Source organism: Nicotiana tabacum, chromosome 24 (assembly GCF_000715075.1).
Source record: "Nicotiana tabacum cultivar K326 chromosome 24, ASM71507v2, whole genome shotgun sequence".
Lineage (NCBI taxonomy): Eukaryota > Viridiplantae > Streptophyta > Magnoliopsida > Solanales > Solanaceae > Nicotiana > Nicotiana tabacum.
The window spans coordinates 29,171,491-29,192,613 of record NC_134103.1 but is presented as its reverse complement, the minus strand read 5'-3'; the positions used below and the strand labels follow the sequence as shown (position 1 = coordinate 29,192,613).

Genomic DNA, 21,123 nt, shown 5'->3' with positions numbered 1-21,123 from the left:
GTGACACCAGGTCTTGGCACACACTAGTAGAGTTTTGATTTTGGATTTATTATCATGACTTCGATCTGCTCTCAGTTGCCTTTGTTTAATTACTTTACAGCAGTACATTTCTAAAACTTTTATCAATGAGGAAAGTTATTCACTTTGCAAACATACTAAAAGTGGAAACCACTAGATTTATCAGTGTTGGCTTGCCTAATAACGGTATTGGGCGCCATCAAGGCTTATGATAAAATTGAGTCGTGAGAACATTGATATCCCCAGTGTTTCCAATCACATAGCTCAATTTAAGATCATGGATACCCTTCAAAATTTATTGATACTTAGCTTTTAGATGACGCTCATGAATAGCCGACTCAGAGTGTATATGTCTCGGTTGACAAATATTGTACTAGTCCTTGGTAGATGTGGATATACTTTTAAGTCCAAATTCTTGTTGTCTCGTGGGCTGTGGGCATGAAGTTGCTATAGCTGCAACTCCTTGCAACCCCTCAACCTGACTTGAAGTAGCCTCCCATCCTTTCCTCTTTTTCGGTGGAGGTGTGGAGAAAGCCTTGGCTTTGGTAGGAGCAATGGCTTTGCCCTTGCCTTTACCGTTGTCCTTATTAGGAGGCATATTCGTACCTACACAAGTAGACACTAATCAGTCTTAGAGGCATTGAATCAATTCAAATCATGGTCTTGGGAACCCACACTTAAGAGTTTATCACATGATGTGCAATAAGTTTTTTGAGGCTACTCAGACTTCACCTCTATATTTTAGCATGAGAATCAAGTAATAGCTCAATGATGTCTACTACAATTGCGATGCATATAGCTACTGGTGAGCCACCCCACACTTATAATTTCAAGTGTGCAAGACGACATAGCACTAGTATAACAATCTCGGAGACTCGGGCTCCAATGGGGACAAAGAATGCCTTTGAGGCATTTTGACAAACACTTAGTGTGCATTATTGCCATGGAAGTGCTTGTAGGAATGAGAGATTGCCTCACCCTCCCAAATCGACTTGGAAATTTTGTGCTACCACCTTCGTAATAAAAAATAATACCATTCCTACAGGGTTAGTACAAACAAGCACATTGTTACTATGAAGAACATATCCAAACGTTGTCTGAATTATTACTACACCCAATTCAAAATTGACAAAATAAAGAGTTAAAAATCATACCTTAGATGCTTGGGAGGGGGGTTGCTCTTCAATTGATGCTGCTAGTGAAGAGTGAGTAGAGGAATGTATGAATTTAATGGAGTTTGTGAGTAAGAGGGGCGAAGTAGGGCGGGCAATGCTATTTTGAACACTTTGAAGAGTCAAGGAAAAGGTTGACAGTGTGGTGTTAAGGAAAACAGGGGTAGGGAAGTAGGTTTATAACGGGATGGGGACTGGGCGGTTAGTTTTAATTTGGGGGGGGGGGGGTTGTGTGGTATTTTAATATAAACAAGAAGAAAAGAAAAGTAAAAAAATTCAACTTACCTGGTGTCGCGGGGTGGATCACGCTATAGCCTAGGCGATGCGAGGCAGTCAGCGAGCAAGAGACCAGGCTACTTGAGCTTTCCAGCGAGTAGGGGACCTGGCAATGCGAGAGAAGCAGCACGAACTAGCGCACTAGGAGCAGGGTGATGCGAGGTCTACTCCCAGGTCCACTGTGCTTTAGGCTGTGCAGCACGAGGTAGGCAGTGAGGTCTGGAGCATACTCATGTATTTTTTATTCTGTTTTTGAATGACTCCAAGCGCTATGACCTCCCAACGTGCTCTAGTACATGTTCAAACACCAAGTTAACTTAAAACTTGTTAGTGCCTAAAAACAAAAGGAAAATTCTAGTTAAGCTAAAATATACTACGAATTGGATTGCCTCCTAACGAGCGCCTCAGTTAGAGTCACTGCATGACGAATACAATATTACAATGGGTTTCCTCCCACGAAGCGCCTGATTTAACGTCGTGTCAAACTTAAGGTTCACTCGACATTTGAGGCTCATTCAAATAAATCACCGATACAACCCTTTCCTTATCCATGCCAAAGTAATGTTTCAACCTTTTCCCATTGACTCTAAACTTGCGAGAGCCATCTTCTAATGCAATTTCTACGGCTCATTCGGGATTCATCTCTACCATACCGAATGGTCCTGACCATCTTGACTTCAACTTGCCCGGAAATAACTTTAATCTCGAATTGTATAGAAATACCACATCTCTAGGTTTAAAATTTCGCTCATATTTTTCTCATGCATCATCTTCATTCTTTCCTTATATAGCCTCGTACTCTCAAAAACATGGTAACGGAACTCATCAAGTAGATGCAGCTCTATAACTCTACTCGTTCCAGCAGCCTCCAAGTCAAGATTTAATTGCCTAACGCCCAAAATGCTCTATGCTTTAACTCTACCAGTAAGTGACGCGCCTTTACAAATACCAATTTGTATGGTGACATACCAATCAGAGTTTTGAATGCAGTGCGGTAAGCCCATAGAAAATCATCCAATTTTCTCTCCCAATCAGTCCGAGTAGCATTTACAATTTTGGTCAAAACACTCTTGATTTCTCTATTTGACACCTTCGCTTGCCCACTTGTTTGTGTGTGATACGGAGTGGCAACCTTATGGAGAACGCCATAGTTTTACAACAACTTTGTGAAGGCTCGGTTGCAGAAGTGAGTTCCTCCATCACTGATGATCGCTCTTGGAGTACCAAATCGGGTGAAGATATTTTTTCTTAGAAAACAAATAACTCCCTTTGCATCATTTGCTGGAAGTGCCACGGCTTCTACCCATTTCGAGACATAGTCCACCACTACCAATATGTACTTGTTGCTATGTGAGCTGACAAATGGTCCCATAAAATCGATTCCACATTCATCAAATACTTTCACCTCTTGAATTGGGTTCATGGGTATCTCATGTCGACGGGAAATATTCCCGCCCATTGGCACTCATCACAGCTCTTTACCCAAAAGTGTGCATCATTAAACAATGTCGGCCAATAAAAGACTGACTCCAACACTTTAGCAGTTGTCCTTACTCCTCCAAAATGGCCTGCATAAGGCGAACCATGACATGCCTGCAAAATAAAAGCTGGGTCTATCTCGGGAATACATCTCCAGATCATGTTATCAATATAAATCCTAAACAAATATGGTTCATCCCAGAAATACATGCGACAATCACAAAAGAACTTTTTCTTCTCTACATAGGACAAATCATAGGGAACAATACTGCTCACCGGGTAGTTTTCAATATATACATACCGTGGCGCTACCTTAAGGCTCGTGGCTAATAGTTGTTCATCTAGGAAAGACTCCACGATCTCTTCCACATCGACCCTCTTTTCAGCTCCTTCAAGCCTGGACAAGTGATCGGCAACTAGGTTTTCCGTTCCCTTTCGATCACGGATTTCCAAGTCAAACTCTTGCAGCAATACCACCCATCGAATAAGGTGCGACTTTGAATCCTTCTTCTCAATTAGGTACCTGAGACAAGCATGGCCAGTAGAAACTATTACCTTTGAGCCTATCAGGTATGACCTAAATTTGTCAAATGCGTACACCAGTGCTAGCATATCTTTCTCTGTCACTATGTAATTCAGTTGGGCACCACTCAAGGTTCTACTTGCATAGTAGATTGGATGCATATATTTATCTTTTATGTTCCCTAGAACTACTCCCACAGCATAGTCACTTGCATCACACATCAGCTCAAAAGATTGTTTCTTGTCAGGTGCCACTATGATTGGTGCAGTCACCGGACTGTTCTTCAACTTCTCAAAAGCTACCCTACAGTCATTAGAAAACACAAAGGGGTGATCCTTTTCAAACAATTTAAACAAAGGGTTAGCAATTGTGGAAAAACATTATATAAACTGCATGTAGAAGCCAACGTGGCCATGGAAACTTCTTATGGCCTTGACGGAAGTGGGTGGAAAAAAATTCTCAATTATATCAACCTTAGCACGGTCCACCTCAATTACCTTACTTGACACTAGGTGTCCCAACACTATACCTTTATGTACCATATAATGGTACTTTTCCTAGTTCGGTACCAGATTAGTCTCCATAGATCTCTTCAATACGCTTTTCAAGTGCATAAGGCAATCGTCGAATGAGTTCCCCACCACAGAGAAGTCATCAGTGAAAACCACCATTATTTCATCTACCATATCTGTGAAGATGGCCATCATGCACCTTTGGAATTTGGCAGGTGTGTTGCATAGGCCAAACGACATTCTCCAAAAATCATAGACGCCATACGGACAAGTGAACGGCATTTTCTTTCTATCCTCCGGGGCAATAGAGATCTGGTTATACCCTGAGTATCCTTCCAGGAAGCAAAAGGTGGACCTCCCCACCAATCTATCTAGCATATGATCAATTAATGGCAACAGAAAGTGGTCTTTTTGGGTGGCCTTGTTAAATCTTCTGTAATCCATGCAGATTCTCCATCCCATGACTATTCTTGTTAAGATCAACTCATTGTTCTCATTTTGCACTACAGTTATTCCACCCTTCTTTGGCACACACTGAACTAGGCTGACCTAGTTTCTATCATAGATAGGGAAGAAGATTCATGCATCTAACCACTTGATCACTTCTTTCTTCACCACTTCTTTCATGTTGGGATTCGACCTTCTTTGATGTTCTCTGGAAGGTTTGTGCATCTTCTAGTAGAATCTTATGCATACAAAATGTTAGGCTGATACCTTTTATGTTTGCAATGGTCCACCCAATTGTAGTCTTGCATTCATTCAGAACCTACAAAGGTTGTTCTACTTGTACATCTAACATACCATATGAGATAATAATAGGTAAGGTTGAGCTAGGTCACAAGAAAGCATGCCTAAGGTGAGACAGTAACAACTTTAGCTCCAACTGTGGTGGTTTTTCAATTATTGGCTTAGCTGGAGGAGTATTTCTTTCTTCTAAGTGTAAAGACTCAAATTCGAGCTCTCGTTTCCAGTACCCTTGGTCTTCAAGACCCAAAACCAACTCCGCTAAATCCTCACTATCTACCTCTTCTAAGTTCATCAGACAGGCTGCTAAGGGGACTTTTGCATTCAGTGCCTCGTCTTCCTCCTCCAGAATCACATCCATAGCTTCGATCATAGAGCAATTAGCGAACTCACTGGGTCGCCACATAGACTTCTACACATTGAATGTTATTTCTTCATCATTCAGTCTCATCTATAGCTCCCTAATTTCACAATCAATCAAAGCTCTCCTTGTGGCCAAGAATGGCCTTCCCAAAATTATGGAAATCTCTTCATCGACCTGGAAGTCTAGATTAACAAAATCTAATGGAAACACAAAATTTCCAACCTGCACAAGTACATCATTTCGGTCGACTAGATGTAGTAACATGGATGTTGGTCTTGCCCTTCCAATGCCTAAGCTTTTATAGATAGACAATGGCATCAAGTTTATGCTTGCCCCCAAATCACACAATGCTTTGGCAAAAGCATAGCTGCCTATGGTGCACAGAGTTGTGAAACTCCCTAGGTCAGATAACTTTATAGATATAGGTCTTGTCATGACAATAATGCAGGTCTGAGTCAGTGTCACAGTTTCCAAGTCTTGAAATTCGAACTTCCAAGACATCAAATCCTTCATCATTTTTGCATAATCGGGCATCTCTCTCAAGGCATTAATCAATGGAATGTTTAACCGAATCTACTTCAACATCTCCATGAATTCTTATACTGCTAATCCTTCTGATATTTGGCCAACCTCTGCGGGAAGGGTCCTGGAAGTCGCTCCCTTCCTGTGACTTGAGTTAGATCCTACTCAGGAACTTTTTATAATGCCTTCTTTTGCACTTTCTCAGTCTCCTTTGCAACCTATTTCTCTTTTCTTAGTTCCTCCTGAGCTTGATGCACTCTTACTTCTGTTAGCTCAGTTGACTCTTCTACCTCAATTGGTACTGGGACGATTATCTCAGTTGGTCAGCTTTCAGGAGCAGTTTCTTGCTCTATATCAAGATCCCTACCATTTCTCACACTCACCGCCATAATCTTCTTCGGACCATGCTCTTTCGGATTTACATGTGTGTCCACAGGTAACATCCCTTGAGGACGATTATTTAGAGACATAAATATATGCCCCAATTGAATCTCAATGCCTTTTATCGCTGAGTCATGTGCTTCAACCTTATCTTGTATTTTCCATTGGACCCAATCAGCTGTTGCAGCATTCCTTTAATTTCAGACAACCAATCATCTTGTCTCACTATTTGTTGTTGTTGAGGCTATTGATAAGCTAGCTGCTGATTTTGCTGATTATGTCCATGTTGCCTTTGATAAGGCATGACTTGACTCTGAGGTCGCATAACTCCAGTATTGTTGTTATTATTATACTATTGTTATGTTGGTCTATACTGTTGATTCTACTGCCCCCAATTCTGACCACCTTGCCTTTGGCCTCCATAGTTTCCCACATAGTTTATATTCTCTTGATAATTTTGAATGTCACTTTCATATTAACCACTCCACGAGCACACACATGGTTGGTTAATGAATTGTGTGCATAAGCCTCCATTGGTCATGTTAACTATGTGCTCCTGCTTTTGGCCTGACTCATTAATCCTTTTTGTTAGGATACTCAATTGCGTCATCATAGTAGTCATAGTCTAGAGCTACTGAGTGAACTAAATGAGTGATTATAGAGTATCTTGTCATCCATCCTGAGTATTGTTCCATTTTATCAAGTAAGAACTTACATTCTCTGAATGATTTGCTCAAAAATGCTCCACTTGCTGAAGCATCAACATTGGCCTTCAAGCTGTTTGCCAATCCCATGTAGAACCTTTGCCCCAACATCTGATTAGAAATGCCATGGTGTTGACACTTGAGCAGCATCCCCTTGAACCTCTCCCACGTTTCTTGCAGTGTTTCAGCTGGTTTCTGCCTAAACCTTAATATCTCGTCAACTTGCTTGGAAGTCTTATTGGGTGGATAGAATTTATTCAAAAACTACTTGACTAATTCCTCCCAAGTAGTGATGGAGTTTATGAAAAAAACAACAGTCTTATTGCTTCCAATGTCACATTCGATTGCCTTTGCGTGACACAAATCGACAGGAAAGTTTTCAGATGCAGTTGTGGATCTTCAATGTAAGACCCCGAGAACAGTCCCTTGTTATGCAACAAATGCAGCATGCTATTTGTAATTTAAAATGATTTGGGTTGTATCGAAGGTACTGCATATGCGATTGTCAGGTTTCAGCGGTGGGTTGTGCCCAATCATATAAGGCTGTTTCTGGCACAAGAGGTGCCACACCTTGATTTCTCGACTCATTCACATTGTTTTGGTTGTCTATTACATCACCCATGTCTAGTTTGATTCGCTCTGATGAGTTCTATTGTCCTTTGTCTTTCCTATTTGCTCGATTTAGTGCCCTGAAAGCTTTCTCTGGGTCCAGTAATGCTTCGTACAATTCACCAGTTCTTGAGGAGTTTTTAGGCATGCACCTGTAACACATAAGACTACAAACATTAGAGTTTAAATAATGAATTTCAAGATAAGAAAGCTGACTACACTAAGAATTCTAACAATTCTTTTAGCCGTAATTAATTACATCGTTAATTCCCCTGCAAAGGCGCCAACATTTGGTCCTACCCAACTATGCCTCCTAAGAGTTCTAGAGGTCATTGCAAATATAATTCGGTTTACAAGTCAGGAGTCGAATCCACAGGGAATTAACCTACTAATTACAACCACTAGTTTCGCACGAATTAAAGTAATCAACCTTTAGAAATATTAAATAATGATTTGAATATTTACTAACTAAGATCAAAGTAATTAAAATGCAATAATTTATAACTAACATAGCAAACGCCGTGGACATGATTTGGAAAAGTCTAGGGTTATGATTTTCCCTATTGTCGGCATCCTCTCCGTTACGCTTCCTATAAATTCGCCTAAGTATTCTCTACCGATCGTGACTATTTTGGGTGTCATATTTCTCTTCAAGTAACTACCACAATTTACTAGATGTTTTCTTCTGAACTACACTAGCTGGCACTAATTTACCGTTCATTAAGAGTGCACCAAGGTTTCATTATTCCTAATCCCACTTTTAAACCCTCCGTATTGATTCCTCACATACGTTAGGAGTGATGTTATTCAACAACTGCCAAAATATGTACCCCTTTTTCAAGAAATATACACTAACTAGGTACAGTCAATTGAGAGCTATTCAATCAACCACAATGTAAACGTAGTTGAACAAGTAGAGAAACATCAAAGGCAAATCTATATTAAACGTAGTAGAAAATTATCCTCCAATAGGTTCCATCAAACCCTGGATTAGAAAGTTTAGCTACTCATAAATGTATCGACAATCATCATGATGTTCAAAGACATTAAACTATAAAGTAAGGAGATAAACGGAGGAAACACTCGTTTGATTCTCGCTCCACGTGCTCCGTAGCCTTTTTCTTCTCCAAAATAGTGTCCAACACTTTCTCAACTCGTTAAGGGAGTATTTTTATTTTAGGGCCGGAATCCCTTAGTCTAAATTCGGGTTAGAATCTTTTAACCCGCGACTTTTAGTTACTGGGTTATAAACCTCGCGAGGCAAGGCTTATAGCGCGGTCAGCCTGGCTACAGAGCTGGCTTGTAGCGCGGTCAAGCTAGCTATAGAGCTGGTTTTACTTGGTCTGTAGCATGGTAAAGCAGGCTATAGAGCTGGCTTTATTTGGTATGTAGCACGATTTGGGTACTTGATGCTTTTGTGCTCTTTTCTTGCATTTTTGTCCTCTTTTTGTGCAACTTTCATCTGACTCTTTCTTCTGGTGCTCCTACACATAAAACAACACAATTTAGCTCAAATGTCGTACAATTAATCACTAAACCAACAAAATATAGGGCGAGTAATGTATTAAAAGTATAGCATTTTGGCCGAATATAAATAATAAAGTAATAATTTCTTAATTTGTTTTTTATTTAATCATTTTTAAAATCAAATTCATTGTTTTCACTCGCTTTATACGCGTATATTTCACACATTTCGTCCAACTCAGCAGATTTAATGCCACATAAGCTTGGTCAATGGTAAGAAGCGTTTAAAATATTAGTTTTGGTCGAGTTGAGGTGTTTGGATGAAACTTTGTGGAGTACAGGGGTCGGGATGTCAAACCGGAATAAGTACGGGTGTCTCCTAGGCTATTCTGCCTATTAGTTAGCGTAATTCTTAGATTTAGTCACTCCGAAAGCTAATTTAAGGTATATTTAGTCTCATTCTTAGATATCTATCATAACATCTATTTTAATTTCTTGTGGTTAGACGTGGATTCTTAGTTGGATTATTATTGCAACGACTGTTTTATTTTTCCTTTAGAGGTGCATGGGTGATTTATTTAAAAATAAATTTGCGCAAGAGTAATAATTCAAAACATAATTAAACACCATACTTCGAAATGAAAAACTTGACCAGTAAGCTATTGCACCATGGACAACTGCCCTCTTCCTCTAGTGTGGGGCTACAATATTTTATTTATTTCTAAATAAAAGCAACAATTCGTGCGAAAAGTAAAATGTTAATTTCTACATAAAGAACTTGAAGACGATAAAAAAGAAGACAATGATAAAAGGAATCACGGAATAGAAATTTTCGGACCCTGATACCGGAGGATCACCTGCCGAACGTGTCGGTGTCACCTCATCATTTGAATATGAATTATAATTGCTAAATGATGGAGGCGGGATTGGTGGATCCTGACGAATTTGGTTTGGTGATCGGTCATTATAATTATTTCTTCGTTTATTACTTCGATTTGATGCAACGCGGTCTGTAGATGGTTTATTGCTCCTAGGCAAACGTGAAGGATCGTTGAATATCTTTCCTTCATTTTGGATAAATACAGATGGACAGTTCTCCCTCCTGTTTTGATGTCGCAAATTGCCTACCCCAGCCATAATTGATTGGGGAAGCTGTGTTGTTGAATTATTCGAATCCATCTTTCAGATCTCTGCGATTATTTTCTTTTCCGGTTTTCCAATCCCTGATAAAACAAATACAGCTTCTAAATGAAAATTATAAATCATCAAAATAAAGTGCTGATATTACGTAAAAAGTTTATTATCAAAATTGCAACACATTTGTGCTCTAAAGTCTTGGAGCTCAAGAAGTTTATATGATTGCCATTTTGGCTGAAATCTTAAAAAACACAATCATAACTGAAAATACCTAAAGGGAAATATTTGTAGAGAGAACAAAAGTAGTAGCAGTAAGTACAGTGTTTACAAACACAAAATCTTTTGCTTTTTCACTACAAGCTTCTTTTTAATAAGAACGAACCTTTTAGGAAAAATAAATCTAGCTTGCTTTTACAGCCAAAAACTAGCAGAAAAATTTGAGGACCGAAAGAAGAAAATAGGAAAAACCAAACCCAAACTAATTACCTTCTTAGTATGAGTAGTCAACAAAATTACACACAGAAAGGACTTGAGGCTTGGCATTTATAGTGTCAGATCTGGCTTTACGAAACAACGAAAGACTTGACCGAAAACAAAAGGGAAAAAAAGGACGAGATACGGAATAAGGAGTGCGAAAAATTTCCGGCATCCTTGTTTGAAGTCCGAGTTATTCCCTTAAAAAAAAAAACAAAATGGTCCTACGTTTATGGTGCAAATAGATGTTTTTATGTTTTGGGAAATTTCCACGAAGGGCGAAAAGCATCAACACCTAACTTTGTTTTAAAAATTAAACTTCACCTTCTACTTTAAACAATAATTATCATTCTCCCCCATTTCTCAGTTGACTTTTTTAGAATACCTATGTTAACCTTTATAATATCAGCATTGTTATAAGAAAAATCAAATTATGGTGAATGTCTACTTTTCTTCCATAATCTTCTCAAATGCACATATTCAATGACATATTTCTATGTTTAATAACATATTCAATGACATATATTTCTTCACTTTTCATGCCTATATAAAGGACTTGTAATAGATAGGAAAATACACACAATTGAAGAATAAATAAGAATCTCTCTTCCTCTCTTTCTATCTATATCTCTTAGCTTGTTTTTCCTTGTTCTATAGTGTTACTTTGAGTTATATTTCATAACACGTTTTACTATCTCACCAATTCCTAGTTTACTTTGCATAAGTAATAGAATTTTATTCGCAACTATGAGCACGTCATATCCAAGGAAAATAAAAGATAAGTAGATACTTTCTTTTGCTAATTGATGCCTATGTTCGTTGTAATTGCATGAATAGCCAATCTATTCAGGAACCTCTTTGTAAGTTATTGTTCATCTCTCTTGTTGGCAAGTAAATTAACTTTGAATTTTGTTCATAAGTTCTTGCCAAGACACCTTAGAAAATGATATCGCATGTTTTTCTACTTTAGTTTGAAATACATACATCTATTTTTAATAGTAGGTATTGTGGTTAAAATTTTCAGAATTTTGTAGTGCGACATCATCATATTTGGAAGTTATATTTTAGCTTTCTAAACAGAAAATTTACTAGAAATAATTAACGAAAACACATGAAGAATTTTTCTCTTTAGTTATAATTTCAAGCTAAAGATATGTTGTAAGTATCTTTAAGTAAGCCGCCTACTAACATGGCTTTAAAATTGGTAATTAATGCCTAAGAATGAGAGATCTAACAAAATAAAAATGAAAGTATTGGTTAGGATTGAGATTTGCTCATTTATACTCAAATCAATCTTAGAAATAAGAGTTTACATGCACATTTTCAATTCTGCTTATAATATACATTTGACTATGATCAAAGTTTATTCTTTATAAGTAAGCAACCAAGGAACCTTTATTTCATTCGTGAAATTATTATGCTATATAGCTGTTGCATATTCTTATTAATATTAATCTAGTGCATGTAGATTACTACATACTTACATCATTGTAAATAAAATCAAGAATATTAGGACACAAGATCGGGTGGAGATCTACATCTACATCATTATGGACCAATCAAAGTGGTAATACTTTTTAAAGGCTCAAGGGTGAGTCATACTGCATTTTGGTCTATTATGACATTGGTTAAGGGTAAGACGGTAGGTTCAAGTCCTTGTGCACCATGAGAATAAGATATCGGATTTAACTCGCAATGCACCATGAGGGTAAGACATCATGATCAAGTCCTGATGCTCCATGATGATAAAAGTTGGGTTTGAGTCCCAAATTTATTATGGTCTAACATGCCTTTATATTAGTAAGGCACTGGGTTTGAGTCCCAATGTACCATATTGATGATATAATGAAGACTAAAGAAAAATAATATATTTTTCATGAAAATGCATGAATATTGTACCACTTGATTTGCTCCCTTCTTGAAGTGAATGTGGTAGCGGCGCATAATAAGTATAAATGAAAACAAGTGGTTGAACAATGAACGTGGGCATTCCAAAGATCAAAATAATAATAATAATAATAATAATAATAATAATAATAATAATAATAATAATAATAATAATAATAATAATAATAATAATAATAATAATAATAATAATAATAATAATAATAATAATAATAATAATAATAATAATAATAATAATAATAATAATAATCAATATGATTATAAAACGAGAACAATAAGGATTCTCAAAATAGTCCTTCAAAATATGAAGGCATTGTTTACCATCAAATTGGTATGAAAAATAATAAAGCACGCCGTTGATTATGATCCATTCCTTTAAGAGAATGTGACTTGTGATAAGCATTGAGAATGCATACCCATTCCTAAAAGTGAATGTAACAATATGTGATAAAAGTAATGAATAAAGACATGCAATGCATGATTAGATGAATACCACACAACTCACCTCTAAGGGAGATTTGAGTGAAATAAAGAGAATAAATATTATTGTGTGGTTACATGAATATGTCATTGGTCGCATACATGTGATACGCCAAAATATATTTTATTGCGCCTTATAAAAGGTTACTAAAGGAAAAATTAAAGCAAGAAATGATTTTGCTTATGATAATTTTGACCATGACAATTTATTATGATATAATTTTCTCTGTGAAAGAGACATTTACCATATGAATGGTGTGACAAAAGATCTTGTATTATAAAAGTTGTTAAGAGCTCTAAAAAAATTAATTTGTTACTATCCGGATGAATAAAATTATTTACGACATTGATATCGTAAAGTCTCAAAAGAAACTTTTTGAATTTCAAATGTATAGGTCAAAGTGGTTGGCATATTGAGACTATAAATGAAAGGAATATTGAATATCTTCATATTTCTATAATCATAACGGGTAAATATAAAAGGTTACCCGATTTTCTTTCTATCTGTACTACACAAATATAAGCATGATGATGGACTCATATGTCACCAGTAAACTAGAGGTATACTGAAACAAATATTAGTTGGCATGACCGGTTGACCATCGCAGTTCAATTATAACGCAAAAAATTAATTGAGAATTACATTGGTATATATTGAAGAAATAGAAGATTCTTCAGAAATTCTCTTGTGCTGCTTATTCTCATGATATACCAGTTAAGGTTGGGATTGAATCCCTTGATTTCTGGAACGAATAAAAGGTGATAAATATATGGGCCCAGTCACCTGCCATGTGCACCGTTTACTATTATATTATTTTAATAGATGGATCTATTCTATGGTCACATGTGCATTTGTTATCAACTTGCAGTTTGGCTTTTGTAAGATTGATTGCTCAAATTATTAGAGCACAGTTCCAGGATATAAATTATGATGATTTATCTTGATAATACTGGTTTAAATCTAAGTTGATTCAGCAGAAATTGTATGTCTCCAATTATAGCTAAACCATTGGTTATGAGAACAAAACTGCCAAAATAAATTTTGGTATGTGATGTATTATTTAATATACAATAGCACTTGTACGCATCTAGCCAAGTTATGATAAGTTCTCCCTATCACAATCAGTTCAGGGTCAGGAATTAAATAATTTCCATCTACAAATATGAATGTGCTATATGATTTAATTGTTCCACCACATACGCAAATATGGATCCCCAAATAAGGTTAGGGATATGTGTTGGTGATCCCAACAATAGGGAGAGAAAATGGGCAGCTGAAAAATTAATGAATATAATGAATTATTATGAGTACATCTAGATCATCGTACGAGAAAATGTGAACTTGAAGTTCAAGCAATAATTCATTTGCAAAATATTGACAGGCGTACTTGCTGACCCAAAGCTAAATGTCATATTCCAGTTGCTAATGCTCCAAAAAAATAAGTTCATAATGAATAAAGTCTATGGCATGCATGAAACATAATAGACTAACCGGTTCCAAAGATAAAACTCCTTGAAGAAGGAGAGGAGCAAATGTTCAAGATGGTCAAAATTTGGAGGCAAGTGCTCTAGAAGAGTGTGATGACCCAAAAAAGTCATCATTAAATTTAATAATTAATTATGGGTTCTGTTTGAATAAATACAGTCTATTTGAATAATACTTAAGTAGAGCTTTTATAAATCTAAGGCTACCCTGAACAAGAGGCAGCTATAACAGGAACGCAGGTACATCTTCAAATCCCGCAACCATCAAGCACACCGACAACAATAGCCAATATATGCACGAAATGTGCAGAAGTATAGTATCAGTACAACCGACCCATGTACTGAGTAAGTAACAAACTTAGCCGTAGGTTGAAAGTAGTGACGAGCTTCCACCAAGGTCGGGTCCAAAACTAATAGTCCACAACAATCCATAACAACATAAAGCAAATAATACCAAAAGTAACTCAGAGATAAAATGCTCAGTCACCTCATGATTTCAGCAATAATAATTCTTCCTTTCAGGTATATCAATGAAAATCCAAATCTTTTGCCAAAGTTACCAAAAATGTGAATAAGTTTGAAAACAGAAATTTTTCCAAAATCCTTTCAATAATAAATAGAATATCTCATTTTCTTTTCAGATAACCCATGTAAAACAAATACATCACTATGCCCATCGGTCAACATGTATGAGAAATTATGAATAATGTGATACCGTACAGCATGAGGAAAATACATCTCTATGCATATATGTCATGTGTGCATGTCAATGCAATGTATCTCAGAGATTGTACTCATGTACTCACATTCTCAGAGTACTCAATCTCACTGTCTCGCATTCTCTCTCACTATGCTCAGCAAACTCAATCACTTAGCGCTATACAATACCTGCTGCGGCGTGTAGCCCGATCCCTGTTTATAGTAGACTGTGCTCACTGAGGGTGTGTACAGACTCATGAGGGGCTCCTACAGCCCAAGCACTATAAGCAAGGACAACTCACGTGCTACACAGACAACTCACATGCTATAATATCATATCTAGATCCACACGGACAACTCACGTGTTGCACGGACAACTCACGTGCTGCACGGACAACTCACGTGCTATAATAATATCTGGATCCACACGGCCAACTCACATGCTATAATAATATCTGGATCCGCACGGCCAACTCACGTGTTATAATAATATCTGGATCCGCACGGCCAACTCACGTGCAATAGTATAATATATAGATCCGCACGGCCAACTCTCGTGTAATAGTATAATATATATAAAGCCAACATGGCCTGCTGCGGCGTGTAGCCCGATCCTAAAAAACTATCCTCACAATCAGGCCCTCGGCCTCCCTCAGTCATCAATCTCTCCAGTCTCTCTTTCATGGGCTCACAATGTCATGTGAATAGCCCCAAATGATGATATGATGTATCAATAAATAACAACAGAGACTGAGATATGATATGCAATGAAATGAATATGATCGAGTATGAATTTTCAATTTAAAATAAATATTTCACAATAATATGACCTTTGTGGGTCCCAATAATACTGGCACATAGCCTCAACATGATTTTTAATATGCTTTTCAGCTTAGTTTCTTTAACTCATAAAATCACATGGAAAATGCCAAGATCATTTAACTACAAAATTCCACATAAATAATTATGTCACAATTTTTATAGTGCACGCCCACACGCCCGTCACCTCCCAACAATTTACGAAATACATATATTCAGGGTTCATACCCTCAACTCCAAGATTAGAAGAGTTACTTACCTCGAACAAGCCAAATCCAATGTCGAGCAAGCTAAGCAATGCTCCAGAAATTTCATTATGCGCGTATCCACTGCCAAATGGCTCGAATCTAGTCACAATTAATGTGATTCAGCTCACGAAAATTATAGGAATTAATCCATATCAAAATACTAATATTTTCCAAAAATCCGAAATTACACCCCAAAAATCACCCGTGGGACCCACATCTCGGAATCCGATAAAACTCACAAAATCTGAACCCACATTCAACCACGAGTCCAACCAAATCAAAATTACTTAAATCCGACCACAACTCGGCCTTCAAATCTTTAATTTAAACTAAGAGGATTTTTAAACTTTTCCAACTTAATTCACCAATTAAATGATAAAAACAAATATGGATTCAAGTAATTTAACCAATATTGAGTTAAGAACACTTACCCCATTGTTTCCCTTGAAAAACTCCCGAAAATCACCACTTCCAGAGCTCAAATCCGTCAAAAACTGAAAATGGGATTCAGAACTTAAACTCTCTATCCAGACCTCTCTTCTTCGCGAACGCGACAGATCCCGCGCGTTCGCGAACCACAACTCGACTGCCCACAAATTTAACCCTTTGCGAATGCAACCGTGGCTTCGCGAACGCGAAGCTTTGCAAATCTTACCCTTAGCGAACGCGAACGCGAACGCGAAGCATTACCAGCTCAGACCTTCGCAAACGCGAACGCCACCTCGTGAACGCGTAGAACAAGGACCCGGGGGTCCCCAATAGCCTCACTCCTCTTCGCGAACGCGACACCTCTCACGCGTTCGCGATGCACACACAGACCATACCTTCGCGTTCGCGTCCTCCCCTTTTTGGTCGCGAAGAACAAAACCTCACACTCATAAAACACTCTTCGCGAACGCGATGGCCCACTCGCGAACACGAAAGAGAAAATCAGAAAAATGCAGCAGCAGATATCAGCAATCTCACCAAGGCAAAAAATGATCCGTTAACCATCCAAAACTCACCCGAGCCCCTCGGGACCTCAACCAAATATACCAACAAGTCCTAAAACATCATACAGACTTAGTCGAACCCTCAAATCACTTCAAACAACGCTAAAATCATGAATTACACCTCAATTCAAGCCTAATGAACTTTGAAGTTTCTAGTTTCTACAAACGACTCCGGAACCTATCAATTCACATCCGATTTACCTGAAATTTTGCACCCAAGTCATAAATGAAATAACAAAAGTATTCAAATTTTCAGAATCAGATTCCAACCCCGATATCAAAAAGTCAACCCCCCCCCTCCGTCAAACTTCCCAAAAATTCAACTTTCGGCATTTCAAGTCTAATTCCACTACGGACCTCCAAATAATTTTCCGGACACGCTCCTAAGTCCAAAATTACCATACGGAGATATTGGAATCATCATAATTAAATTTTGAGGTCGTTTACATATAAGTCGACATTCGGTCACTATTGTAACTTAAGCTTTAAACCTTGGAACTAAGTGTTCCAATTCATTCCAAAACATCACCGGACCCGAACCAATCACCCCAGCAATTCACACAACAACTGTAAAGTACAATTTGAGATGTAAATGGGGAAACGGGGTTGTAATACTCAAAACGACAGGTCGGGTCGTTACATTCTCTCCTACTTAAACATACGTTCGTCCTCGAACGTGCCAAGAGTTGTTTCCAAGCCATCAAATCACTATTCCATCTTACCACACACATACCTGGGGGTGAACCCACGTCACCCTATTCCATATAGGCTTGACAACACAATACAACTGAAATCATTGATTTAACTTTAGCCCATAAACCTTGAAATTTAATTTCCAACCTTTAGAATTTATTTCAAGACACGAATCTTACATTTACACACTGTATGAGTTTGAACAAGCTGTATCAAGCTATAACCATAACCAGGAATATAATCAACCAACATATTACACAAATCGCATGCTCGTAGCACCATTCCTGATCACAATGACTACTCCAAAACCAACTGCATACTAGTATTAAACCTATATCGAACCAAACCTCATCCCAAAACCTTCGTACACTGTTGATAATAAAAGAAACACGCGAAATTTCATGACCACTTACCAGATCAACAAGTCACGAAGCCCTCTCGCCCCAGCCAGAACCTTAATCCCTTTCTGAGCCGACTTTAAATATTATACTCCCTAATATACCGAAATCAAACCTGATAGTACCCATTCTAGGCCCAATGACCTTATATCACTAAACACAACTGTTCCATAGACATGCCTCACCAATATAACTCAGAGCTACAACTCGTGCCATCTGTGCACCAATACATAACAATACAAATGTACCCAGTCATGGAAAATGACTCAAATGAGAGAACTGCCCCGCCAGATTAACAAGTACCTCCACAACGAAATGTAGAAAATTCATCATACACCGTAGAACCATAACCAGATTCTAACACGTGGTTCATGTTATATACTCTGAGCCACCCTGCTCCGAATTAATAACGACGGAGAGGCAAATGACAAAAATACCACACAAAACCTAAAATGACATAACCATTACGCTATCGATCATGCAATACACCAAGTACTCATCACACTCAAATTCCGCTATAAAGCTCAAATAGAATCGCACCATCTGTGCACATAACCAATGAATCACAACTTTTCATGGCATAAAGGAGTAACTCACAGATCATTTGAGAACACGAATAAGTTCAACATAAACCGAATGACACATCCCTTAATAATAGCAGTATGGAGCCAACCATTCCAGCTCGATGTAGAATACACATCTTAATTGGGCCTACCTATGGACCCCCAAATAAACTCGGGTTACCCACAAATAGATAAACATCCCTCCGAAAATCCATAATGACTGAATCATAACACATTTCATCATCCGGCTAGCTCCGGTCATAACTTCACAGTCCACAACCATGAAACAATCTGCTCTTGGGAACTCCCAATCTCCAAATCCATAAAACACACGAATCACCATATTTGATTCCATCTCCACCGCCCGAATGCCTAACACCTCTCTCATACACGATCATCCCACGAGAAATACTTTGAAAGTTCTTCCGTACAACTTGACAAAATTTGAATATCAACAGTCTATCAACCATGTGAGTACCACAATACTAATTTATACATCCGTAAGTCAAAATACAATGCGCCTTCTGAAGTCCGCCCCTTTCTCATATAACACCAAGTAGTAATAGTATTTATCTAGTTATTTGAAACCGTCCATGTTGTCCAACATTCGTTACCTTCTCTTCAAGACTGTGCTGCCACCTTGTACATGAAAATCTAGCTTTCATACAACACATAACATCTATCTTGACATCATGTGAAAAGCACAAGAATCTTATTATCAACTTTGAGTCACCAATAATTTACATACCATTTTAGTTAGAAACCTTTCTCTTGCTTCTTTCCAGGAGAAAATCACAATACATAACACGTTCTCCACACCGGTAGAAACCATCAAGAATACTTTGGAATCCATTTACACATAATTAAGCCCTTACAACTAAATTCCTCTAACTCGACCAAGCCACGCAGGTTGCCAAGTCCAGGTGTATTTCCACAAAGCACCTGTAGAAACCCCCCACATCATATGCACCCAAAGAACCGATCTTATCCATTACCATACTGATCCAACCTACTACCCAGTTGTCCTATTTTCTCCGAGTCCCTTCCGAATTTGTCTTTAGATTGATACTTCTTCTTGCTAAAATACCACGATCTTTAACCACAATTTACCCTACAAACCTTAACATAGAACCACAACGCCCTACGACCCATAAGCAACTGTATTCTTCTTAAGCACCTTCAAATATACCACAACTATAACACTCACTTTGAGAATACCATATGTGAATTTGAAATTGTTCTTCTTACCTCCCTTATACTAAAATGTAGGATCCTTTAGTCATACAGAACTTTCGTAAGTCCAAGCACCATCAAATACAAATCTCAGGTTTTATCCATACACAATTCCTGAGAAATTCTCAATTGCAAAATAGAATTCTCAAACCCACTAGAATTCTGTCGGAAGTCACCCACTATGCTCAAATCTAAACTGCACCGCCCAAATGGGCCAAAAGACACGTGCCCCATTAGCACAAAAACACTCAAAGAAGTAACTCTATTCTAATACCCCCCCCCCAATCAAATACTCCGTGCATACTACATCATTCACCAATAACAACTCACTCATCCCGCGAATTTCATTTACTCATATGTGCAATATAATCCTTAACCAGGAATTTCCTTATTCGTGTCATCCTTGATCTCAATCATCCGCTAAGCTCGTATTCATCCTCTTAACATGCCTCAAACCAATATTAAAATTTAACACCTAACCATAAAATCAAATTGTCAAAAGCGGACTCCCCCACTTGGCTCAAAGCTATAGATTAAAACATTCCATAACTCACAATACCAACACTCCCTTACTGCCATAATGCCACAGTCAGTCCAGCAAAACTTCTTCCCAAGTTCATACAACGCCAACCATAAAAATACCTCAATCATCCGCTAAGATCGTATTCATCCTCTTAACACACAAGTCAACTTTATCAACCAAATTCAAATTCAAATCTCCACACATACGCCTCACTGGTAGAAAATAAACCCTACACTCATATTACAAGGAACACACCTACGTAGATTACTCTCCAGGAGATAACCCACCTCCCTAGCCTCAAATTAGCATCATGTTATATATTTTCGCAGCCACAATTTCTACGCAATCACTAAATCTTTTTTAGTACAAACTCGTTAACCATACCTGAGAGTTTAATTTGTCCCATAATTTAAACACGTGAAACATCTTTCAAAACATTCACACTCGAGACTGTACATCACATCAAATCAAAAATCAAGCATCCAATGGCCTTCCCTTTACATATGAAGGAAACAATTCTCATTATGTTCAAATCATCTTAACACATCCCATGGTCACATCATACCCATCATACATCCATTTCACCGCTCATTGAGCCACAAATTCTATTGTAGGGTCATTACCGGACATATAAGTCCAACTATACGAGTTACAACTGAAGCTATCGAGCTTAAGCTGCAGCCTAACCATGGCCTCAAGTCCTCGA

The 21,123-nt window shown here is 37.8% G+C and overlaps 1 protein-coding gene, 1 long non-coding RNA gene and 1 other non-coding gene across 3 annotated transcripts; 1 reads left to right on the top strand and 2 right to left on the bottom strand.

Moving 5' to 3' along the window:
• Positions 1-5,175: 5,175 nt before the first annotated feature.
• On the bottom strand, positions 5,176-5,604 carry LOC107808187 (uncharacterized). Its single transcript, XM_016632678.1, has one exon. It carries the CDS (start codon positions 5,602-5,604, stop codon positions 5,176-5,178), a length of 429 nt encoding a protein of 142 aa, XP_016488164.1.
• A 1,212-nt stretch (positions 5,605-6,816) lies between these two features.
• Positions 6,817-6,923, top strand: LOC142178695 (small nucleolar RNA R71). Its single transcript, XR_012706961.1, has one exon. It is a non-coding gene; the product is annotated as a small nucleolar RNA R71 (small nucleolar RNA).
• Positions 6,924-8,498: 1,575 nt separating this feature from the next.
• Positions 8,499-10,597, bottom strand: LOC142178445 (uncharacterized). Its single transcript, XR_012706586.1, has 3 exons — positions 10,392-10,597; positions 9,401-9,991; positions 8,499-8,788 (listed from the first exon to the last, which is right to left on the bottom strand). It is a non-coding gene; the product is annotated as an uncharacterized LOC142178445 (long non-coding RNA).
• Positions 10,598-21,123: the final 10,526 nt, after the last annotated feature.